Below are 25,541 nucleotides of genomic sequence, written 5' to 3' on the forward strand. Positions count from 1 at the left end.
TTAATTGCTTCAAATCCATGGAAGGCCTGAAGCGGCTTTTTTCCGGCAATCTGCCGGCTACGTTTTTCATACAACACTTCATACTTCGACGTCACTATTTTTCTAGAAAAAAATCTGATTTTTGGCATAATTCTCATTTTTTCCGCTCTTCGCTTTGTGTGGTACTGATTTCCAATGCGTGGAGACTTTTTTAAATTATGTTTAAGTTTTTTGATTTGTCGTCACTCTCATAGATGACTTCCTCACTTTGAAATTGATTTTTTTTAAAACTTTAAATCAGAGATAAGGTCAAGTGAATGCGTGTCATTCCAAATGAAGGTTATTTGAGAGCAGGAAATAGAGGCAGCAATAGCTTATACAGATTCTTAATCAAAATAAAACATCTCAGCTCTTAATGAAAAGAATAAATTTTTTGTGGTCGGTCTTTTACTTCTTTTTTGAGACTGTAAATCTATTGCGGCTGTTTTCGTGTAATCTGCCAGCTATGTTTTATATTTGTTCACACAGCAGGACTGGTGAAGTTAAACTTTTCGAATGACTTCTTCCTATCGTTAAATGGTTTTGCGGTAATTACGGTCCCTAATAAAGAAGTTTATGCTGAATAAATTTGAACAAGCCGTTTTAATTTTTCGTTGAATGTTTATTTAGCCACCTTCATCTTATCAGCCGGCTGTTATAGTGAGCTTATTTTTAATTCAATGAATTTGAATCGTATTGGTGCGCGTCTTTTTTTTTATCTGTTCACACTTTTTCTACCTTTTCTGGCTAATGAGTTGTCAAACTGGAGTAGTGATTTTAGTCACGCTGTAGTAGTAAGAGCAGCGAAATTAGTGTCTGTTGACTAAGTTTACATTGCCTAGAGGTCCTGTGAGTTTGACGTTGTTGGGAAAAATAGCTTCCATAACACTTTCTTAAAGAATTGAACTGATTTCGCTTTTTTCTAGTGTTTTGTTTACAATCATGGCCGTCTTGGCCTTTTGTTTATTTCTTAATTGGAGGCTGTTTAATTGCTCTCCAACAAAGATATTTTTCGCTTGACGCATTTTTCTTCTGACTCATTTGACTTTTTGTCACTAGTCTTCAAGTATGCGATTCAAAGAATCTGTTTTCTAGACTTATACTTATTTTGCGAAGGGCGGTTTTTAGAGATTGACTCCCCCCTCCCCCACTGTTGCCACCCCCATCAGCCCCCCCCCCCCGCTGAGCTCACGCCCCTTCAATTAAGCTAAAGCTTGCCTCACTAAACCGTGCGTAGCTACTGACGAAGCCAACCGCTTGCCGGGCGTTGAGAGCAATTCGCCGGACGTCAGTCGGTTATGTTCTTTTAAAGAAGCTGATAGTGTTTGTTCTCTTCATTTCCCTCAATTTTTGATTGGTAATTCAGGAATGGTCCTGCTATGTTTGTCGAATAAAACCGTAAGACAGCTTGTTCAACTTATTGCGTAAAATTGTTTTGACTTCATTTTTCGCTTATTCTGCTCAAAGTTCTTTTAAAACAGCAGTTGCTCAGCAGAGAAATCTACCCTGACTAAAGTCAATACCGGAAAACGAAATCAAAAATGAAAATGGGATAAGTCCAATTTTAGATGCCCGCGTCTTGAACTTTGTTCTTGTAAGTCGTGGGAATTATCTCTATTGCTTTTTGTTATTGATTATATTGCCTGTATTCTCTCATTATGAAACAGGAGTATGTCTAACTACAAAATAAAATAAAAATTTGGCACTCCAAAAATGTTTTTGTACAGCAATCCATTTCTTCCATTTTTTCATTTTTTTGTGTTCTTTCAATCCCAATTGGGGTTATGGGAATCAATGGCAGCTATTTTGTGGCAATATGCTGGGTATGTTTACAAATTTTTAAGCAGCGTTGAAAGCTTTTTCAACTCATTTCTGTATCTCTTTAATAGCCGCCCTCATCTTCTCAGCCGGCTATTATAGCGCTCCTATTTTTTATTTACAATTCTAAGAATTTGAATTGTTTTGGGGCGCTGTTTTTTTTTTAAGATGTGTTCACACATTTTTCAATAACTTTGATCTTTCAAAACGGGATAAACAGGTAAAGCCCAGCGGGCATTAAGTTTCATTAGAGGCCCAAAGTGGACGTTAGTAGTCATTCAAGTGCTTAGAGTGTTGCAGCTGCTGGGATGGCCTTAATTGAAGGTTAAAAGGTCATTTTTAGGAGTTTTGGGCTCAAAATGGTGCAATTTTTCTTGTTTTTTGTGATTTTTTTAAGTTTTTTGCTTGAGTAGTCTTAGGTTGAATTTTTTAAAATGATCAAGGCCTTTTGCGAGAAAAAAGGTACTTGTTATGACCAGTTTATCAGCCATATGTTCTGGTACTACAAACACAAACACACAAACTGATACTAGTTTTTGCAATTTTTTTCAAGGTTTTTGAAAATTTTTGTCATTTTTTGCGTTTTTCCAGCTTCAGGGGCCAGGGAATCTCCTTTAAGTTTTGATAATAGGGCACTGTAGAGTTTCTAGTAATTATGGAGGGGTTTTCAACATTTTAATGTGTCGAATTTTAGCATTTTTTTGATAAAATCTGCAATTTTTTTGAGGTTTCTTAGTTTTTGATATTTGTCCATTCTCAAGTGCCAGGAATCCTATTCCACGGTTTTGAAAATTTTTTGATAAAACTTGCAAGTTTTTTAAGTTTTCTTGAAGACATTTGTCTTTTATTCAGTTTTTCAGCAACATTTCATTAAATTTTCAATTGATATTTTTAGCATTTGAAAATTTTCGAGTTAATCGATCTTCAAGGGCCAATGAGATTTTTCAGGCCTGGCAGATTTTCAGTATTTTACCAACTTCAGGAACAAATTACTGCACCAATTCCAGAAACAAATTTTGGTTTTGAACATATTTTTGAAATGGGTATATTTAAAGGGGTCAAATTTTGCCTTAGGGGTAAAAGCTTCCAAGTTTTATCAAGGATTATATATCTGTTTATTTTGTTTGATTGTTTGTTTCTCAGTTTTTTGAGATGATTATTGTGTCTTGGCTGGCATCGTTGAATTGATCTGCTGTTCAGGTAGAGTAAATCTAAGTTTTTCATTCAATTCTTTGAATTGTATTTCAGGACTTGTCCTGCTATGTTTTTTACTTCGTCGAATAAAAAAATGTTTCGCTTTACCTCATTTTGCCGCTTTTTCAACATTTTGCGTGATATCTTTTTGACTTCTCTAGGCTAGTTTCTCTCTTCTCTCATCCTGCTAAAAGTGATTTTGAACATCAGTTGCTCAGCAAAGCAATTCAAAATGAACAGAGTCAGTATAAAAAATTGAAGTCAGAAGTAGAAACGGGATAAACCCATAAAGCCCAATTTTAGATGCTCGCTATTTGAACGTCGTTCCTATAAGCCTTAGTTACCATCTCTTATGCTTATTGGTATTGATAGTAGCCCCTGTAGCCTCGCTCTAAGAAACAGAAGTATGTTCAACTACGAAACGCCATCAAAATAATCGGACTTAAAAAATGTTTTTGTACAAAAATCTTTTTTTTTCAATATCTTCAATTCTTTCAATCCCAATCATGCTTATTGGAATCAACGGCGGCTATTTTCCGGCAATCTGTCTGGTATGTTTCTATCTGAATTCTACGGCCGGCAACTCTATTTTGCAGTTATTCGGGCCGCCTACAATAATGCTGGTGGCCGACTAATGCGATTCGTCACAATTACACTAACTTACAATTGAACCCGGATTTCGTGTGTTGTTTTTGCACCCATAAACAGCCTCTGAATTAAATCGCCCAGCCTGTCATTCAGAGCAATTTTTCCGACGTTAGTCGTTTTATGTTCTGTAACGGGGTCATAACGTACTGTGAGAGGGCCTACATTACCAGAAGAGATCCAGATAAACTTTTATATTTGAAATTGGTGTTTAGAATCTGTGGTGGAGCGTCAAATCGACCGTCTTAATGCTGCCTCAACGCTTTACAACTTTCCATCTTTGGACCAGTCGAAGGGCGCGTCGTCTTTTGTGAACGGAGGTGCGGAGAGTGATTCTACAGATGTACTGCTCAGCATCAACCCTATGGTGACACCTAGACCTTTAGAACACACAAAGCCACTTCAAGCAGGAAATAATTCTGCGTGGCAGCAAAGAGTGAAGTCGCCAATTAGATCCAAACAATCTCGTTCTGCAACACGAGGGAAACGAAATAAAGTTTCTTCCTCGTCTGCACAATTGAGAAAGTCGAAGTTGAATGCGAACCAGCGGTCGTCGTCTGTTTCTAGCAGTGACGAGGTGGTGTCTAGTGACAGTACGTTGGTATCCGGCGGAGAAGGTAAGATATAAGGGGTCTGAATCGCGGTGGTTCTTAACGCAAGTTGGTTTTTTGGACGGTTTATTTTTTACGCATGATTTCTCGATTATTTTGTGCGCTTGAAACAGCTGTCCCGAAATTTTGTTCTGCGCTATATAGCGGCCTTTTGAGACAAAATATCTTTTTGAAAAATGTGCATATACAACTTTTTTTGCGTTTGGGATGATCTAGATTTTCTCCTAATTATATCTGTAAACTGACCTGAATTCAATGGACATATAATTGAAGCTCGTCTAGCAGCCTCAAAAGGCAAACAGTACGCCCCCAACACCAATAATCAAAACATTTGAAACTTTTTTGAAAGACTAATGAAACGTGTTTGACTGAAAAAACCAGATATTATTTCAAACCGCAAACCGATTTGTATGCATGTGAAAGTGCCCTACAGATGATGCTCCTAATGGGCTTTGCAAAAAATGACCTTAGCAATTTATAATACAATAAATTGTTATTAGCCGCCATCAGCCTCTGGGCGGCTATTATTTTGGAGCTCTCTAAAATTGGCTTTACCTCTTGAGCACTTTTTTCGTTTTACATAAGTCGCGAATTTCACGTTTGATTTCTGACTTACCTCACTCACTGTTTCAGCTGAACGCATTTTAAATTCTTTCACTCATTGAATTACGCAATGAAGCGAATGCGGTGCAGAGCAATAGCAAAATCAAAAAACGGGATGAAACGATAACGCCGGTAAATAAGTCAGTGTATTAGTTTATAAAAGTTCATTAGGGCGTTTGCTAGCTGGCATTAGTATTTACCTGAATAAAGATCAGTTTAGAAGCTGAATTAGGTTACTTTTTAGCTGAATTACTTTTAGAATCTGAAACCTCACAACAAATCAGAACACTTTTTGACCCAACGGGTTGTTGATTTCGATCATTTCTGTTTTCCTTTTGGGTCCAAATGCCACTGCGTGGCCAAGTTGTCAACGCCAGCTATTGCTTGGCCATTTGCCGGCTCTTTTTCATTGTGTGTTTCCAAGCGTTCAAAAAATATCGCATACAAATGTACATTCATACTAAACAGAAAAGGAGTATACCATTTGATCATCAGTTGATCCGTTTTCAGGTGCCTATCATTTATTATAAAATCTAAGATGCTTAAAACGAGAGATTTGATAAATCTTGATTTTCAATGATGAAATATTGATTTCCTACGGCAAAATCTTTTTACATGTCGAATATTTAGGATTAAATTCACAAAATAAAGTTCAAATTATAATAGAGTGTTTACATTTTTCGAACCTTGGAATTCAACCTATTGGTGTACCTTTTTCGATCACCGCAGTCTATGCTCATAGTTGTTTTTCTTTTAATTCATTTTTGAAGTGTTTAGTAGCAGCTACTTCAAACAAGGGCATGATCTGAGACACTACGCATCACCTCTGATTTTGTTAATTAATAATTTGAGAACTTCATACAAATGCAGCTCTCTCGGAACGTTATTTTTTCTCCTTTTCAGACGCTGAGTTGTTCTAAATGAAAGATGATTCTCGTTAACTGTTTTTTCAGTGTAATTGCGAAATATCCAAAGCAACAGAATTTCCGTAAACCAAGTCCCAATTTTGAACAATTGGTTGAACATAGCTCTCAAAATTCTAGCCATCTGATTCTTCTTGACTAATTTGTTGAGGCTGTAGAACGGAGTTTTTGCTTTATGTGGATTTTGATAGACAATTTATTGTCGATTGTTAATCCAATATAGCATATTGTATTAACATTTTCAAAGTTTTGCCCGTTCATTTTAAGTTGTGTGTGAAATCTTTTCGACTTCTTGAGACTAGTTTTACTTGTCTCTCATTCGGCGCAGAATGCTTTTAAACAAATGGTTCATCAAAGCAATCTGAATGAACCGGTCAATATCGAAAAACGAAATCAAAGATAGAATGGGATGAACCTGTAAAGCCCAGTTTTATATGCCCAGTTTATGAAGTTTGTTCTATTTAATAGCCCTGAAGCATTGGCGGCTATTATTGGGGGCATCGCTGTTTTTAATATTCAAAAAAATTGAATTGTATTGAGGAGCTGTGTTAAGATGTTTCCACACATTTTTCAATGACTTTGATCTTTCAAAACGGGATAAACAGGTAAAGCCCAGCGGGTATTAAGTTTCGTTAGAGGCCCAAAGTGGGCTTTAGTGGTCCTTCAAGTGCTTAGATTGGTGTAGCTTCTGGGATGGCCTTAATTTGAGGTTCAAAGTTTTTTGTTGGATTAGTCTTAGGCTGAAGTTTTTTGAAGTTGTCTTTTGCGAGACAAAATTACTTGTTACGGCCATTCTATGAGCTATATGTTTTGGTATTACAAACGCAAACACGCAAAATGATACTGTTTTTAAAAGTTTTTGAAAATTTCCATTTTTTAAGTTTTTCCAGCCTCAGGGGCCAGGGAATCTCCTTTAAGGTTTGATAATGGGGCACTGCATAGTTTCTAGTAGCAATGGAATTGTATTCGATATTTCGAGCACAGCTATTGCACGGTCTGTTAAAAAATTTCTGCATGGTTTTTAGTGTCAATGGAATTTTTTACAACAAAATTTAACATTTCGAATTTTAGAAATTTTTTGATAAAATTTGCGCTTTTCGAGTTTTTTGAAAACATTTGTCTTTTTTTCAGTTTTTCTTGCCTAGGTAGCCAGGTCACCTCCTCCAGGGATTAATAGCAACATTTCAATAGAACGAATTTCCATTTTTTGAAATTTGAATTTTCTAATAATTATTACCTATCGATTTTTATGAGACAATGAATTTTTTGAGACTTGGAATTGGGTTACTGGATACCCTCTAGGGAGACAGAAAGTGGTTGAACAATTGGTGGTTTTCGTTTAATATCTTCAAAAAAAATTAATATCTTCAAAAATAAATATCTTCAGAAATGATGTTGAAGATATCCATCACGATTTTCAGCAGGGTTTCATTAAAATTTGCAATTGAATTCATTTTTTTTAATCTTGTCATTTTCTGAGTTAATCGAGAATCAAGGGCCAATGGATTTTTTCAGGTCTTACAGATATAATACTGGACCGATTTCAGAGACAAAAATTGGTTTTGACCATGTTTTTGAAATAGGTAAAAGCTTCAAGAGTTTTAGCAATGATTATATTTTTGTTTTGGTTGTTTGTTTCTCAACTTTTTGAGATGATTTTGTTTGTTTTTTGGCTGGCATTGTTCAATTGATCTGCTGTCCAGGTAGAGTACTTCTAAGTTTTTCATTCAATTCCTTGAATTGTATTTCAGGACTTGTCCTGCTTTTTACAATTCAAAGAATTTGAATTGTATTGGGTCGCTGTCTTTTAAGATCTGTTCACAAATTTTCATGATTTTTGAAGTCAAATTGTAGTAGTGATTTTGGTCACGCCGAAAGAGGAAGTGGAGCGAAAAAGCGAGTGGTTTTGCGGCGTAAATTTTTTCCGCTCTAAATTTAAAGAATAGTGAGAAAACCGTGTTTGAACAAAAATTCGCTTTCTCGCTAGTGGTTTTTTGTTCACATGCGGCAATTTCACTTTGATTTTTACAGTTTTTTCAATTTTTTGGATAGGATTTTTTTCTAAATGGTTTTCTCAATCCATTCATAGTCCGTTATTGGTCTATTTTTCTGTTTAGTCAATGAAAATTATTTGAATTGTTCATCAGGATTTGTCCTGCTATGTTTTTTGTTAATTCGTCGTCTCCATCGATGATTCTTGTGACCTGACTTCTTGGAGTTGACTTTTTCAATGACTTCAGTGACTTCTACTGCTTTGCAGTTAAAATTTGTGTGTGACGTCATTTTTGCTTTTAGGTCAATTGCGTGACTTACCTCACTCACAAAAATGACTTCTGAACTCACTTGTAGAACTTTTAAATTTTATGAACATTTACTATGCTTCTAAGTAGTGTCAAACTTTTATGCCCTAATTCTTGAGTATTAGTCTTGAGCTTTTGATTTCGATTATCAATGTTGAAAAAGCTCTTAGGGCTTTTTCCTTATAGACCGATTGTGTGTCATAAAATTGGCAGTCCGAATCCAACCCAAAAAGTCTAGTGGTCTTTAAAAGGACTGGTGGTCGATCTGTCTATCTAATTCCATTTCATGGAAGGCCACCAGCGTCTATCGCGGCTATTTTCCGGCAATCTGCCGGCTATGTTTAGACTTATTTACCCTGTCAATTTTTTTTTGCTAATGTCTCAAATCGAACTACGAAATGTCTAACTACGAAATGCAATCAAATTAGAACGCACTTTATCGTTTTGTAAAACAATCAATTTTTTAAATAATTCTTGCCATCCCTGTTCCGGCAATCTACCGAGATGATTTTCAATTTCGTTTTCAATGGTGCAGCTGGAACCTGCAATGGTGCAGTCTTTGAATTTAGATGGCGCTATTGGAAAGAAAGGAACAAAGCGGAACCCGGACTCGCTATATGAAGAGAGGCTGAACAAAAGTTATCCGAGTCTAGGGGATTCCAATAAAGTGAAAGGAAAGAAACGGGGATACAAAATGGATTTAGATTCCGTAGTAGTGGATGATGTTGATTCGTCAACCTCTACTGTGGATGTGGAATCAACTGACGGTTAGTTAACGGTTTTCACTCGCATGATTGATTACAGTATATGAGAATACGAAGGGAGTTAATTTTGTTCTCGTTGTTGCCATTGTAATCCTCTTTCGTTAAAACTGACCTAAATTTGCTGCTATCAACATTAGAGAACATTAGGGCTGCCTACGAGAACATTAGATGTAAAACATGCTGAATGATCGAAACGTTTGTTTGCCTCAATCAGCACTCATCATTACTTTTGCGATTCTTCGATTATCAACGGCGAGAAATAAAATGTCTGTTTCTCTAATAATATTCTCAACTCTGCCCGATGGTACATTAATCAATTCGCACATGCAAGATGATTTCCTAACAATTACTTGATGAGCTAGTAGATATTCTCACTTTATTAATCTTTAAGTTTTCACAGGCTGGATGCCTGCAGCACTGCAGTCAAGTGCTCTCAGCCACAACCGGAGGCTCAACTCTGGCGATTTGGCGTCTTTCAATACCTCACAGAAACTGAATCTGGATACAAAATACATGGACTTGAAGAAAAATAGGGACACGACTAACAACAATCGCAGCAGCGATTTTCGTCGGCATGGTTCTACAAAGTTAGTAAAAGTGATAACGTTACTACCTTGTATTGCTACATGACAGTAACAACTTGATGGTAATGCAAATAACAGTCTCATTCTGCAACTATTAGACCTCTTCGATGGTTTCAATTTTCACCCACTAAATTGAGGGCTGTAACTAGTGAAGCAGGCTTTTTGTTCCGGCCTCCTGTAATGAGGGAAGGCTATGCTAGGCTTGCTTGTTTGTGCTGTCATTGTTGACCCCCCAAAATAGTAGTACGAGGAAGACATCAATGGTATCATTGGAAAGCCCCTACAGCGGAGAATATTCATTTGGAGGGGTTTTCCGAATTTATTTTGTTAAGAAGACAAGGTTTTTTTAAAAAATGTTTTCCCTAAGGAATTTAGGAAAAGTTCAACAAAATTAATAATTTCTGAGTCCAATCAAGAAAGATTTTCTATTTTCTAGCATAGTGGGTCACAATAAGAGCTTCTACTTTTACTCCAAGGGTTTATTGTTTAATAGCCGCACAGCGATAGCTGGGGCTATTATTGGCCTTCTCTTGGTTTTTTTACAATTCAAAGAATTTGAATTGTATTGGGGCGCTGTCTTTTTTTTAAGATCTGTTCACACATTTTCATGATTTTTGAAGTCAAATTGCAGTAGTGATTTTGGTCACGCCGAAACAGGAAATGGAGCGAAAAAGCGAGTGGTTTTGCGGCGTGAATTTTTTTCGCTCTAATTTTAAAGTAGAGTGAGAAAATGGTGTTTGAACAAAAATTCGGTTTCTCGGTAGTGATTTTTTGTTCACATGCGGCAATTTCATTCTGATTTTTACTGTTTTTTCGATTTTTTGGATCGGATTTTTTTCTAAATGGTTTTCCCAATCCATTCAAAGCTCATTCTAGGCCTAGTTTGTGTGAATTAAATTTTCATTTCCCGTTAGTGGTTTTTTTGTTCGCATGCGGCATTTTCACATTGATTTTCTGTTTTTTTTCTTGTTTTTTTATCAGAATTTTTTAAACATGGTTTTCTCAATTCACTCTTAGTCCATTCTAGGTCTGGTTTTTCTGTTTAGTCAATGAAAATTTTTTGAATTATACGTCAGGACTTGTCCTGCTATGTTTTTTTATTTCGTCGTCATGATTTTTGTTACGACCATATGACGTCACAGCCACTTTTTGTTCATTCGTTCATGCAATTTCAACTGAATTGCATGTGTGACGTCATTTTTCGCTCTTAGTGGAGCGAGTTTTTTTGTTCATGCGCGTGATTAAATTTTTGGTCACACTTGACTTACCTCACTCTCAAAAATGACTTCCTCACTTTGAAATTGACTTTTATTTACTGTAATTCAAAGAGATAAGGTCAAATGGGTGCGTGTCACTCTAAATGAAGGTTATTTGAGATCAGCTAATAGAGGCAGCAATAACTTAGATTTTTAATCAAATTATAACAGATCGGCCTTCAATGAAAAGACGAATTTTTTTGGTCTGTCTTTTTTACTGTTTTTTTAGACTGCCGATCTACGAATCTATTGCGGCTATTTTCTGGCAATCTGCCAGCTATGTTTATTGATTGCTCTCAAACGAATTTTTAGCAATTATATTAGTCCTGCCGTCTTTTATGCAATTTTTCGATTGGCCGATGTTTTTTGTCAGACCATTTTAAGTTTTCGTTCTCAAAAACGGGATAAACAGGTAAAGCCCGGAGGGTATTAATTGGCTGAGCAGCTGCGATTGACCGAGAATGTTTTTGAAGAGACAAGTTCATGGTCTGAAGGTCGGCTCTTAATCTTAAATGTTTGTCGATCTAGTCCAGCCTTCCCAAACCTACCCTCCCCCCTCAACCCTTGCATCCCTAAGGCTCAAATGGGAGTAACTATGCTCAGCCGTTTTTTTTTCAGATAATACTTGCCGATCGATGTTTGGCCTAGAATGATATGAGAAGTCTCAAAAGAAATCCCACCGAGTTCACAAAATTTTAATATGAAATTCAGTCGCTTTCGAGGAGTTATTGAGGTTTAAATTACTGTATATTTATGAAATCATTCTTGAAATTTTAGTTCTTTTTTCCAAACTTTACATTTTGGTAAGATCATCTTAATGGACTCGTTTTATTTTCATAGATAAATGATGGTTACTGATTTGTTTCGCGTGACTTCTGCTAAAATCCTGGCTAAATTTTTTGAAAATGTAGCCCTTTTAATAAAAAATGCTCAAAATCAGCATTTTGCAACTTTCCACAAAAGCAATGACCGCAGAGGAACCATTGGCTTACTCTTCGGCTGGAAAGAAGGCTAACTGCACTTCCGCTCTTCAGCAGAGTGATTGGAATAAAGTTTACTGATTTTGTAAAAATTGGTGTGGTTTTCGCAATCGAATTGGCAATAATTTTCGTCCATTTTTTGCGCAGTGCAATTTTCGCTCGCAACTTTTTTTGATTTTAGCTGATTTTTTAAATTTTACTTGACCATCATTTTTATAGCTGCGAAGCTGTAAGCTGAGCGGGGCTATATTGCGGTGCTCTTGGTTTTTTTTGTTTAGTCGTCTGACGCTCTTTTTCGTTTTACATTTGTTCACACAGCAAAGCTGAAAAAGTCAAATTTTCTGAATGACTTCTTCCTCTCACTAACAGCGTTTGCGCGCGTGACGTCATTTCTCACTCTCTCTAGAAAAAGTATTAAATGCATTTGCGTGATTAGATTTTGATCATACGTGACTTACTTACTCAATAAAATGACTTTTGCACTTTAAATCTTAAGTTTAATTTGAATTAGTTTAAGGTCAAAGGAACTCATATGTGCAGTAAGGGCCCTAATAAAAGGCTTCGGTGGAATGAATTTCAACAAGTTTTATTAATTTATCGCTGAATGTTTTTTACATAGCTTTTTGAGCGGCGTCGATTTTTCAATTTAGATCTGTATCTGTTTCTATCTGTATTATACGGCACGCAAGTCTATTTTTTCGCATCTATTTCGACAATCTGCCGGTTATGTTTGATGCTTACCATTTAATCGGTCCGTTATCAGATTGGTTTTATTCACTGCATTAAAAACGCTTTTAGGGAACTCGGATAAAACTGAAAATACTCATTAATTGCTCTTGAACGAAGTTCATAGCAATTATTGTAAACGTGTGTCTTTTTTATGCAATTTTTTTGATTGACAGTTTTGCGCTTTTCTTCTACAACATTCTTTGACTTCTCAAGTGACTTTTTCACGCTTTCGTTCTTCATTTTTGAGTGATCTCTATTGCTCCGAAGTAAAGCGTGTTGCTAATATAAAATCGGTTGCAGAATAGCAGAGGTAAGTGATTCGTAGCGCAGTGGTTAGTGCTTGTGGTTTTGGATCGTGAGGTCAGGGATTCGAATCTTGGCGGGAAAAGTTTTATTGCACCCATAAAGAAAATTTGATTTAGGCTACAGACCCTGAATTAAATTGCCTCGCCTGTCGTTCAAGAGCAATTCTTCCGACATTTGTCGGTTTATGTTTAAATGTTTTCTTCATTTTCGGTTCTTGTTTGCTGTTAAATAGCACGATTGATCGATAGTTGACGTCAAATTAATCACTCTTCAGTTTTGCAAAAGATAGGTTTAACTTGGCGAAGGAAGCAACAATTGATTGATTTAACTTATTTTCTTTCAGACTAAAAAATGTTCTTCTTTTGTTGAAAACTTACCATCAATGTCTGTGCAGATGAACTGAGTGTCTACTCTACGTTGGCTTTTTACAGAAAAATTGCCCACTGATAAAAATGCAGCCATTGTTGGTAAAACTGAGTTTTCGGTAACGTTAAATAGATTTCACTTTTTTAGATTTTTTTTCACATTTTTGCCGGTATATATTTATGCATCAAGTTAGCTTCAATGATTGTAGGCTATTTAAATTGGTATTTGTAAATTTGTAGTGTGTAGAGTGTTTGGTTGTATTGTTATGTTGAGTGTTTGGATACTAAGAAAGTTTCTGGGGCCAGTTTGAATTTCTGAGGCCATAATTTTACGTTATTTTTCACATCATTATCATCTCAAAAACGAATGTTTTTAAGAACTCAGGTATAATTCATACCTTTCTAATTGTGTTGTTCAATTTGATGCAAGGTGTTATATTTTTAGAAGTTAGTATTATCTAGCTGAAAATTAAATATCTGCAAAGGTGCTACAAGGTCTCATTGTAGTTTTTTAGCTGCTTTTTATAATTGTAGTGTTAAAACTATCTTTTTTCTTCTGTTTTTTGCTGCTTTGACTTGTTTTTGCAAAGTATTCAATCTTGACAAAGTTTGTCCTTTTTTGGGTGGGTACTGAAAAAGTAAAAAGAGTTGGTTGATCTCAGAATACAGACATTCATGAAATTTCTCATGTCTTACGCCTTTAAATATCTGCTTGTTTTTAAAATTTCACTGTGTCTACTAGTTGACAAAAATTTGGACGAAGATCGGATTGTGTGCGTTAGCACATTACCGAGACTCCGTGTCTTTTAATAAGTTGGTTAAGGTTGAAACTTTCCAACTGTTCCGCTTCTGTAGATTATGACCCTCTTCAATTCATATCTGTTACGTATAAGGTGTAATGGCTCATCCCACCTCAGATTAGGCTGTGAAAACAATTTTAGTGCAAAAACAATTATTAATGTGTTTGCACATAGTAAAAACGAGAATCGGTTCACGGGTGGAAAAAGGAAACAATCACAAAATTTTGTTTATTTAGCGTTTTGACTACAAGTGGGGGAGAGATGAGTGGTTCGTCTGCTGCTTTCTCCAGTCCCAAGTTCTATGTGCCCAAAGTGCCCTCTGATGTCAGAAAGGGGGATAGAGTAAAATTCTCTCGAAAGGGGGGCAAAGTGTCTCACGGAGTGATCAAGTATGTGGGTAGGCTGCCAGGCAGGACTGACTTCTATCTCGGAGTAGAACTAGAATCGGGAGGTATGTCCATTGTTAAATCATTCCATTTGTGAAACTCGGTTCTCCACCCAGGCGGTTGAGGTTATATGCATCTAGCCTTTACAATCTCTTTTTAATTGCTCTCAAGCGAAGTTTGTAGCAATATGGCTAGCTACGGACGAACAACCGATTGCTAAAAACGCAAATTTTTACTATTTTGCAATTTTTTTCAAGCTTTTTGAAAATTTTTGACATTTTTTGCTTTTTATCAGCCCTAGGTGTCAAAGAACCTCCTCTAGGGTTCGATAATAGGTTACTGCATTGTTTCTATTTGTAATGGAATGGTTTCAACATTTTAATATCACGAATTTTAGCAATTTTTTGACAAAACGTGCAATTTTTTCAAATTTTTTGACATTTTTTTCCTTATTCAGGTCTTTCCAGACCCAGGGGCCAGGAAACATCCTAAGGGGTTCGATAATAAGTTACTGAAAAATTTTTAATGGCAATGGAATAGTTTTTCAACTTTTTAATGTTACAAATTTTAGCAATTTTTTAGCTTTTCAAGTTTCTTCTGAAATTTTTTGTAGTTTTTTAGAATTTATCAGCCTCAAGAGCCAAGGAACCTCCTCTAGGTTTTGAAAATAGGTTACTGAATAATTTCTAGATTAAATGGAATGTCTTGCAATATTTTAACATCACGAATTTTGGCATATTTTTGATATTTTTTGCCATTTTTTTCCAATTTGTTGACATTTATAACCATTATTCAGATTTTTTGAGCCTCAGGGGTCAGAAAACCTCCGTTAGGGTTTGATAATAAGTTACTGGAAAATTTTTGTTGGCCATGGATGAATTTTCAACTTTTAATATCGCAACTTTTGGCTTTTTTGAAGCTTGCTTTTTTTTGTCTTTTTTTTAGGTTTCTCTGGCCTCAAGAGACACGGAATTTCCTCTAGGGTTTGATGTTTTATTGCATAGTTTATAGATGTAATGGAATGTTCTTCAAGATTTTAATATCAGTAATTTGTAATTTAATTTTTATTTTAATATATTAATCCTGTTTGTCCTTTATGCAATTTTTCGTTCAGCCGATTTTTTGTCTGACCCATTGACTTTCGTCTTCAGAAACGGGATAAAGAGGTAGTACCCTGAGGTCGCTAAACCGTGGTTAGCTGTTGACGAAGCCAACCGCTCGCCGGTCGTTTGAGAGCAATTCGCCCGACGTTAGTCGGTTATATTAATTATTGTTCCTCGGCAACCGTTTTTCATGCAAAAACGCGGATATTTATCTAGAAGGGGGGCTGTGAACTCGCCAAAAATAGATAGATAACAGAATTACTTGATTTCAGTTGGAAAACACGATGGAACTTACCATGGGAAGCGGCTATTTAACTGGTAAGTAAAAAAATCTTTAATGGACTGACAACAAATTACAGAAGTAGCCCAAACGGGAAAAAGCTTTTGAAGATCTGAAAATTGATGTTGCATTTTAAGGTTTTAAGATCAAAAATGTAACAAAATCACTTAAATTGAATTTAAGTCTACACTCGTCCCTGATTGTCGAGCTTTTGATTGGGAGGTTCACATTCACACAGCTTCCCTACAGTTGTTGTGTTTGTCGGGGCTTTGTAGCTTTATTGCCAGTATAGTGCAATTGTGAATCAAGTTGGGCTTATACATGATTAATAGCCGCCGTCAGCCTCTCAACAGTTTTTATTAAGGTGCTCTCCTTTTTTAAATTCGATTTACCTTTTGAGCACGTTTTTCGTTTTACGTAGTCACGATTTTCATGCGTGACTTCTGACTTACGTCACTCATTGTTTCAACTGAATGTATTTTAAGTTCTTTCACGTATTCAATTACGTAATGTAGTGAATACGGTCAGAGTCAAAAGAGCAAAATCAAAAGAAAGGGGATAAACATATAAAAGCCCGGTCATTAAGACATAATGCGTTAAGTTATCAAAGTTCATTAAAGCGTTTGCTAGCCGACATTAGTAATATGCTTAATAGCCTTCATTTTAGAAGCTGTATTACGTGTAAGTTAACAATCTAACCGAATATGCAGAATTTACGCACCAAATAAGAACACTTTGACTCAAGTTTCGTGTTTTTCGAAAAAAGAGGGTCATTTTCCTTTTTCTCTGATGTTTTCATGCTTTGTGTACATTTATTGGCTTAAATATGCTTCAGAATTATAATGAACTATATGATCATTCCATTAAAAAGGTTCTTAAAAGTTTTCTTAAATGGAAGATCTTAATCGGACGATCAAAAGATTTAGAATAGTCGACATTTTTCAGGTAACCTCTAGAGCGAGCTTCATCAGCTAGTACTGATTCGTTTAACCTTAACTTAATAATAATAATAATAATAATAAATTGTTTTCGGAACAGACAAACAATAAAAATGTATATATTTTTACACTTTTTGTATACAGACTTACTGAACCGAGAGAACACCAAAAGGCAGTGTTGCCTCGTCATGTGGTGCCTCATGAAGCAGAAAATTTAGCGTCTTGATCTATTGCAATCATTTGGTTCGGAAAAACATGAAGAGGAAAAAACTCAGTAGAAACCTTCTAGCAAATCAGCACTGCCTAATATAAAGTTATCACGGAACCGATGAGCAAAATCTTTACAACCTATTACAGACAGTTTTGCTATTTCTTCAATGAAACGAGGTTGAAATTTCAGTATTTTTACCAAGTTTTCTGGCTCTTGTTGAAATGATCTTTATGTTAATTGGTCCTTCACACAAAAGTTTTAAGTGTTTTGCGCATATTCTGTGTTTTAATTTTGTTTTAATCGTTCGTTCCCAAAAAAGCATTTTTTGTACTGTGCTCATTTAACTCCCTTATTTTTTTAATAACTAATTTCAATAGCTCATATAAATGTAACTCTTCTATGTTATAAATTTTTGCTGCAATTCTGAAGTTTTCAATTGACTCAAATTTACGTTTCCCATATACAATTCTCACTAGATGTTTGATTTTGTTATTAAGTTTCTTGATGTCACTCTTTGCAGCTGTACCATAGATTAAAACTCCATGCTGTAAGATCGGTTGCACATAAGTTTTGTAAGCAAAAATTAGTTAATTTTTGTGTAATACAGTTCTCAGCTTATAGAATTTAGCACAAAAAATACAGAATGTGATCTTTATAACTTAGTTTTTCGTCAATCAGGATTCCCAGATACCTCACCGATTTTTTGTTTTCAAGGAGATTTCTCTCAAATGATATTTGATTGCTTTTGTTTCGACCCTTTTTGAAAACTGAAAAAAAGTTTTATCGAAGTTCAAAGTTAATTTATTTTTGTCCAACCAATCAATTGTTTGTTTCATGCCTAAGACAAGCTGACTGAGATCTGATTGACTGAGTTGTATGAAAGCTGTGTCATCGGCGTAAAGTGTCATTGTTAGGTTCGCTGTAGCCTCCGGAAGATCGCTTACATACAAGATAAACAGTAATGGTCCCAAAATTGAGCCTTGAGTTACATCTATTCTTAAAGGCAAAAATGAGGATTCAGTATCTCCGCAACGTATTTTTTGTTTTCTGTTTGTTAGATAGCTTTTTAGTATGGTATTGATAGGTCCACGGAATCCCATTCTCCACAACTTTTCTAGGAGAATTGAATGATCTACTGTATCAAATGCCTTTTTTAAGTCCAGAAAGATTGCGTGTGTTGAAATTGCTGGTTTGTTCAAATTGTATCTGATTGAATCTACAACTGATATCAAGGCATCTATGGTGCCCAGTTTTGATCGAAAACAAAATTGATTGTTGTGCAGTTGATTTGTATGTTTGAGAAAACTGGTCATTCTTATGTAGATAATCTTTTCGAAGACTTTCGATATGGCAGGTAATAACGAAATGGGTCTGTAATTCTTAGCTTCAGAAACATTTCCAGACTTAAAAATTGGGACAACGACTGCCCTCTTCAAGCATTCTGGGAATGTTTGTGCTTTCAATGCTTTGTTAATGAGAAATGTCAGTGTGTCTAAAATCCCGAAAATTAAAGACTGCATTACGAAAACACTTATCTCAAAACAGTCACTTGTGTATTTTGTTATTAGGGACATTACAATTTTTTCAACCTCGTCGTTGGTAGCATTTTTGTAAGATACATTGAGCAGCGCACTTGTGGAATTTTGTCAGGATTCCAATTGCCCTTACATTTTTTGTTCATTTTCTCAGCGACAGAAGTAAAAAACTGATTAAACTCCTGGCACTGCTCGACAGTCAAATTTGGCTTTGATCCAGATTCTTTCCCGGTTAGAAGATTAAATGTTTCGAAAAAAGATTTATTATTTGACCTGCTTTCGGCAGCAATTAGTGTTTGAAAATGTAATTGTTTCGTTTTGTCGACAATTTTTCTTAGCCGTCTTTTTACAGCGAAATAACGCTCCCAATTTTCCAGTGAACTCTCACTTTTGTATTTTTTATACAAAATGTTTTTTGTTAGACAAATTTTTGATTTGTTTGTCAACCCAATTTTTATTTTGTCCTGGTGTTTTAATTTTTTCTGCAATAAATGTATTCACTATTTCCTGTACTTCTAAATTAAAGTGTTCAAAGCATGAGTGTATATCCTTCGTTTCAAATAGTTTTTTGGACTTTTGCAGCTCAATAAGCGTTAGAAAATTCAGTTTTTCTTTTGATTCGCGGTTTTTCAGCAAATTCCAGTTTTGATGACGGGTATTTTTCCTATCTTGCTGTGTTCCGATTGCAACTCTCGGTACCGTTAGAGTATAATGGTCAGTTATTGATGTCTCAAAAATCTCTACTTGGAATTTTTTGTTAGAGTAGACATCAATAACTGAACTATTCTGCTCAGTTTCTCTCGTTGGTTTATTTGAGTTCAAACATTGCAAACCAAAACAGCTAAGACTATTTTGTAGATTAGTTTTTCTGCTCGATTCCTTGATGTGATCAATGTTAACGTCACCACATGGAATATTTGTTATCTGGTTGTAAGTAGATATCACTAAGATGGTTTTCAAGCGCAATCAAGGAATCGTTTACAGGAGCATTAGGTTTCATGTAAACAGCCGTTACATAGATAGCAACGGCTCCAGTGTTCTTGGCTGTTAAAATTTGTATATTGTTACTTTGTGTTTTTTTTGAAGTTCCATCACTACTCCTTTCTTTGAGAAAATAGCAACATCGCCCCCTTTTTGTTGACGGTTGCATGTTAACGGTTCATTATATCCGTCAATTTTGAACAGGTGATTCGTATGATTGTCCGATAACCATGTTTCAGTCAAACAAAGAAAAGATGGCTGCAAATTCAACGATTTTATTAGAATCTGCAGCTCATCAATATTTTTTCTTAGAGACCTTATGTTTTGAAGAAGTAGACTATGTGTTGAAGACATCGTTGTTTGTTGAAAAGAACGTAGTGATCGGTTTTCCCCCATTATAATTTTCAACTATTTTTTGCTGTATCCGTTATCTTGAATCTAATTGTTAATTACAGTGTAGTCATCTGCGTACAAGAAGAGCGGATATCGCTCAACTTGACAGAAAACCAACCACTCACTTTTCAGAAAGTTCAGTGCGGATGTCGCAGCTGAATTGTCTGAAAGTGATAAGAAAAATACTTGAATTAAAGTTGGACAATGCGGATGTCGCAAAGCCAAGGAGTAATATTTTTTTTGTAATATACTCAGGCAGCAAGAGAAGCGGATATCGCTATTCTTGTTGCCTTTAGAAAAAAAAAGAAAAGAAAACAGAATAAAAAAGGTACGTTGAAAATCGTCTAAAAAATTCATTTAACTAGCCGATTAGCGAAACAGTTTCCAATACGAAGCGCTTATGTTGAAAGAAGACCAATCATTTTCTGCTTCGCACCTTATTTTAAGTAAGTTATTTTATCACATACACAATACAAAACAAAATCTTTTTGATTTGGTCGCAACAAATACACACTCATGATTTCGTGTTTGGTTCACTGTTCTAGTTTATTGTTGGTTGACTCGTTTCATGTCGGGAGAACAAATTGATTTCCCATCGTTGTCTTTTTCCAGTTTGCGTTTATTACTGGCATCTTTACGTTTGATAGCGTTTGGAACATTAGCAAGATCGCTCGTATAATTGATACGATGATAACCGATGGTGTTGTTAGCCTTCGATACCAGAACAGAAACTCTGCAGTTGTTTGTTGAAGTTATGAAACCTTGTTTGTTAGCTTCATTTTTCAATTCAGCATCAACTTTTGGCAAGTGCTCATTAATATAAATGTTTCGACCGTTTATCTCGTTTTTTATTTTCTTTAATAATTTGCGTGACTTGTAGACATTGTTCTTATCGTGAAAGTAAATGAATTTGATGATAACTGATGGCAATACATAATCATTTCCAGTCCCAGGGAGTATATGGCAAGCTTTTATTCTCGTTTCATGTAGTCTTATCCCGAGATATTCTTCATAGAACCAGAGAGTGTCGAGAAGTACGTTTTCGCTGCGTTGCGCATCAAATGGTGGGTTACAAATGCCCAACGTGTCTTTTCTACTGTATTGCTCTTGAGCACGAGTTCGGTCTTGCAAATTTTTTTGCTCAGTTTCAAGTTTTTCTATCCTCGTTTTATAGCAATAATTTTCTCCCTTTAATTCATCTAGTTGCCCTTGTAATTCATTAACCTGTTCTTGTAACGAAGTTTTTTCCCGCAATTGCATCTCTTTTAGTTGATCCGCGTTCGTATTAGCTTCCATTTTTGAGTTGTTTCTTTTTCAACAGTAGATAACGAATAAAAGTTTAAAAAAATAATAAAAAAACTGTTTTTGTATGATTTGGATTTTATGTTTACTCAGCTTTTGCTTTTGTGATTCTGGGGTACTCACGAACACTACCAAATCGTCCTCCTTAAAACATAAATCCTCCTTGCACTTGCTCGTTGACAATAAGGATAATACTAACAAGAAAGAATAACTCAAAAACAAATGTACGTAATCAATTAATTATTACGAATTTTAACTTTTTAGAAATGACTCTGTATAAATCTTTAACTTTCTCCGACTTCAATACTAGTTTGCTTTTTATTGGCCCGCGGTTTTGATATGCGAATTAGAATAATTACTTGGAAATCGTAACAACTATAGAAACTTTTTTCAATTTGAGCTATGCTCTTTTTCAGTTATTTCGGTAATTTTTCTTTCGCACGAAGCAATAGAGAGTTCAAAGAAAAAGAAACGACCGTTCTCAAGGTCTTCAAATTATCAACTTCAATCATTATATTGGGTAAAATTTGCTTGCTTAACAAACTCTTGACCTCATTCTTTTAATTCAATTCGAATCATCAGTCTGAAGTCAGGCCTGACTCAAGTGAATCGAAAAACGAAACGTAAGGGGAATTATTAGAACACAGATGGAAACAGAGTAATCATCTCGAGGCAAAATTGGACTCAAATATTATCAAATAACAATTCAAATAACTTTTATTACGCTAAAATAAGGAAGCTCGCACCAAAAAATGGCGCAAAATGACAGGAACAAAAAGTGATAATGTACTGTGGGCATTGCCAGAAGTTGCTGTTTTAATACAGTTATCCCGAACGTAAAGTGAGAAACAATACGTTTAATCAATGCTTTACAACAAAATAGGAGAACTGTTAGAACGGCGCACGCCGGGAAAACCTAGGAGCAGACAAGAATTTGAAATGAAGCCCAATAGATTTAAATGATGTGAACAGTATTCAAAGGAAGTCTCCTTAAGTTCCGAGGCTCCCTCAATAAACTTGCCAGGAGGTATCCAATTGTTTTTACTTCGTGAGTGACTGTCTATTCAACTGATGGCGAACTATGCCAGAGAAATCGACCCGTATACGAAAAGGTCTTGAAATCTAGTAGATGCTTAAACTGATCGTAAATTCTCAGCTTAAAATTGTTTAAGTAAGTGAAAAGGCCACCTCGGCTAGAAATAAACTTAATTCAGAAGTTGAGAAAGATTTGAAAATGCCGCACGTGAACAAGGCATTCTTCTCGCATTGCCTTTCACATGGAATTTTTTCACACCTGGCCCTTCAGTGATGTAATGAATGGACAGTAGTGAATGGACAAAAGACGCTTTCTCTTATTGAGTTTCTTCAGCAGATTGACCTAAACACAAACTCGTGTCGGAAGATGGACAGCGCCTAAATGCTATTCATTTGAGCATCTGATGGCTATTAAAAACGTTTATTAATAGACTCACAGCAATAGCTGGGGCTATTATTGGCCTTCTCTTGGTTTTTTATTTCGTCAAAATTTTTGTTACGACCATATGACGTCATAATCACTTTGTCGTCATAATCTGCTTTTTGTTCATTCGTTCATGCAATTTCCACTGAAGTGCGTGCGTGACGTCATTTCTCATCTTAGTGGAGCAAGTTTGTTGTTCAGTTGCGCGATTAAGTTTTTCAGCACACGTGACTTACCTCACTCTCAAAAATGACTTCCTCACTTTGAAATTGACTTTTCTTTACTTTAATTCAAAGAGATAAGGTCAAGTGAATGTGTGTCACTCTAAATGAAGGTTATTTTAGAGCAGCTAATAGAGGCAGCAATAACACAGATTCTTAATCAAAATACGACATCTCATCCTTTAATGAAGAGTAATTTTTTTGGTCTGTCTTTTTTTACGCCGGAGATCTACGAAGCTATTGCGGCTGCTTTCTGGCAATCTGGAGATTCGTTTTTTTTAGGTTGGAACACTTACTGTGCAAAGCACAGCCGATGTGGATTAGCCTTGTTTGCTCTCAAACAACGTTTGAAGCAATAAATAGGGTAGTGTTTTTTATGCATAATTAACACTTAAGTGATATGACTTTTTGATTGACTTTTCCGACGCATTGAGCTCATTTTGATTGAGTTTGTTGGAAAGCAGTTGTCCGACGTTAACCGGTGCCATATTTGCTCAATTTACAGAAGATCAACTGTTTCAGTGCCTTTCGTAAGGGAGTATTTGTGAGCTTTGACAAAATCATACTTTGCTACGGTCTCTTGTCTTGACGAAATGTTGCCAACTGTGACAAGAGAAAGAAATAGAGGCGTGGCCTCATATCCAAATACTGCAGAATAAATGTTTAGCTTTCTCTATCATCTAATAGTAACACGGAAGTAGATTAAATTGTTCCGCATAAATGTTTATTTGTAAATTGTTAATTTTTGTAAATAATACTCCATCACTGTTATTGTAAATATTTCTCATTTCTGCATTTCAAAAATTATAAGATTCAATTTTAACACTTCTCCGAAAATTTTTTACAAGTAAATTAGCTCAAGATAATTATCATAATCCTTTTGAGTTGGCATGTTCATATTGTAAAGTGCAATATTGTACAGTGTTTTGGGGGAAGGGTGTTAGTTGATGAGCGCCCGGGTGATGATTTTGACCAGGGTGATGGTTGGAAGTGGCAGAATTGCAGATGGCGCGAAATTTTGGGAACCTAGATGTCATTTTCCGTCAAGGATTGAAAAAAGTTGCACTTAACGTCTGCTGAGCTCGGGTAAATGGTATTTGAGTAGTAGCATTAGTCTAAGTTATGATGGCAATTAGTTAATTCAACGTAGTTTGTTTATACAAAAAGGATATTCGATAGCTCATCTGAGTGTGGGCGTAAAGTCCTTAAGAAACCAGAAAAAGTCGTTAACTGTATTTTCTTCAATTTTCTGAGGAGATTCATTAAGTGTTCTTTTCAAATAGCGATCAAGCAGTAACTGCACAATTTTGAAGACCTTAATTTGAAACAGCTGTCTAAGAGCTGTTAGGGGCGTCAATGGGTGTCAAAGATTTCAGTGGACGCTTTTCGTCAACACTTTATAATGAGCAGTAAGATCAGTCGGACTACAGAACGGAAACTACTGAGCAGTAATTTTCTGACCACGGACGTAAGAGTTAAGAGGAAACTCAAGCAATGAAACACGAGGCAGGCATCGCAGTTTTTCATAAAGGTTTGGTGACGCTATGCCCAAGAGCTTGCTCAAAATATGTGGTATGATGAGAGTTATATGCTGTGAAGGTTGATGGCATCTAATTTGAACTCAATCGGTAATTTGAATTGGTTAATACAAAAAATGAACCCAGGGTGAATCAGGCTGTAGAAGCTGAAGGCACGCTCAGCATAGCAAATTATCCTTGAGCTATTTGCTAAACGAAGTGTTTTCGGCCCATAGCTAAATTTTTAGCTCATCTGCTAAGTTTTGTCCCGAACTTAGAGGTACTAACCAACTACGTTGAATTATAAAGTTTACTGGATAGATCAAAACGAAGTGGAAAAAGCATTAAAACGTATGGCTAAAAAAACAGTTTCGGAAGATTTAAAACTGGAAAAAGGAAACGGGTCTTACATTCTTTTTTTGTAGCAATTATAGATTTCTGCTTGTTTGTAGCTCAATAGGTTACCAATATAATCAAAATAATTTAGTTTAAACATATGCATTAAAACTTCAAACGGAAACTAAAATAAGCTAAAGAAACTAAAGGCATTTAATCCAGTTTCTTTGAACTCCTAAATAATCTCAGAAAACTCCAGCCTAGAAGACCAAAAATATCTGGAATGTTTTGTTGACTTTTTGATCTGGAATGTTTTTGAATGTTTTGTTGATCTGGAATGTTTTGTTGATCTGGAATGTCTTTGATCCCAAAAGTCAGTTTGGAAAAAAATGGGAGGTGATATCATTTTCAGCCCTACTGTTCTTCTCAACTCATGTTTCGCTGACTTCAAAATAAACAGTCTACAATGGGTCCAAAATCGAACGAATCTGCAAATCATAGAACCCACCAGCGTACGTTGCTTGCTTTAAAATTTCAGCTTTCTAGTTAAAAATTTTCAAACACTTCAATTTCTTTTAATTATTTCATTTTTCCTTATACTTTTCGTCAATTTATGTTTTGTTTAAAATTTGCCAGAAAGAAGCCTAAATGTAGGATAATTAAATTAGGAAGAGCTGGAAATAATTTTTTTGGCATAGAAAAAAATTGATCTTTGCCTCCAGTTTTTGATGATTTCTGTTTTTAATAGCCACACAGCGATAGCTGGGGCTATTATTGGCCTTCTCTTGGTTTTGTTTACAATTCAAAGAGTTTGAATTGTATTGGGGCACTGTCTTGTTTTTAAGATCTTTTCACACATTTTCACGATTTTTGAGGTCAAATTGGAATAGTGAATTTGGTCACGACGAAACAGGAAGTGGAGCGAAAAAGCAAGTGGTTTTGCGGCGTTAAATTTTTTTGCTTTAAATTTAAAGTGGAGTGAG

The 25,541-nt window shown here is 35.6% G+C and overlaps 1 protein-coding gene across 2 annotated transcripts in view; it reads left to right on the plus strand.

The window, feature by feature from the left end:
• Positions 1–23,542, plus strand: part of LOC142339254 (uncharacterized) — an 80,653-nt gene extending 57,111 nt beyond the window's left edge. For both annotated transcript variants that reach the window (XM_075389126.1, XM_075389128.1), the window contains 6 exons: positions 3,891–4,292; positions 8,682–8,879; positions 9,277–9,463; positions 14,133–14,347; positions 15,658–15,703; positions 23,228–23,542. In XM_075389126.1, the coding sequence (XP_075245241.1) occupies positions 3,891–4,292; positions 8,682–8,879; positions 9,277–9,463; positions 14,133–14,347; positions 15,658–15,703; positions 23,228–23,294 (1,115 nt within the window). In that variant the 3' untranslated portion in view covers positions 23,295–23,542. The remainder of the gene's footprint in view (positions 1–3,890; positions 4,293–8,681; positions 8,880–9,276; positions 9,464–14,132; positions 14,348–15,657; positions 15,704–23,227) is intronic.
• Positions 23,543–25,541: the final 1,999 nt, after the last annotated feature.

The sequence above is a fragment of the Convolutriloba macropyga genome, chromosome 5 (genome assembly GCF_964194025.1).
Source record: "Convolutriloba macropyga chromosome 5, txConMacr16.3, whole genome shotgun sequence".
NCBI lineage: Eukaryota > Metazoa > Xenacoelomorpha > Acoela > Convolutidae > Convolutriloba > Convolutriloba macropyga.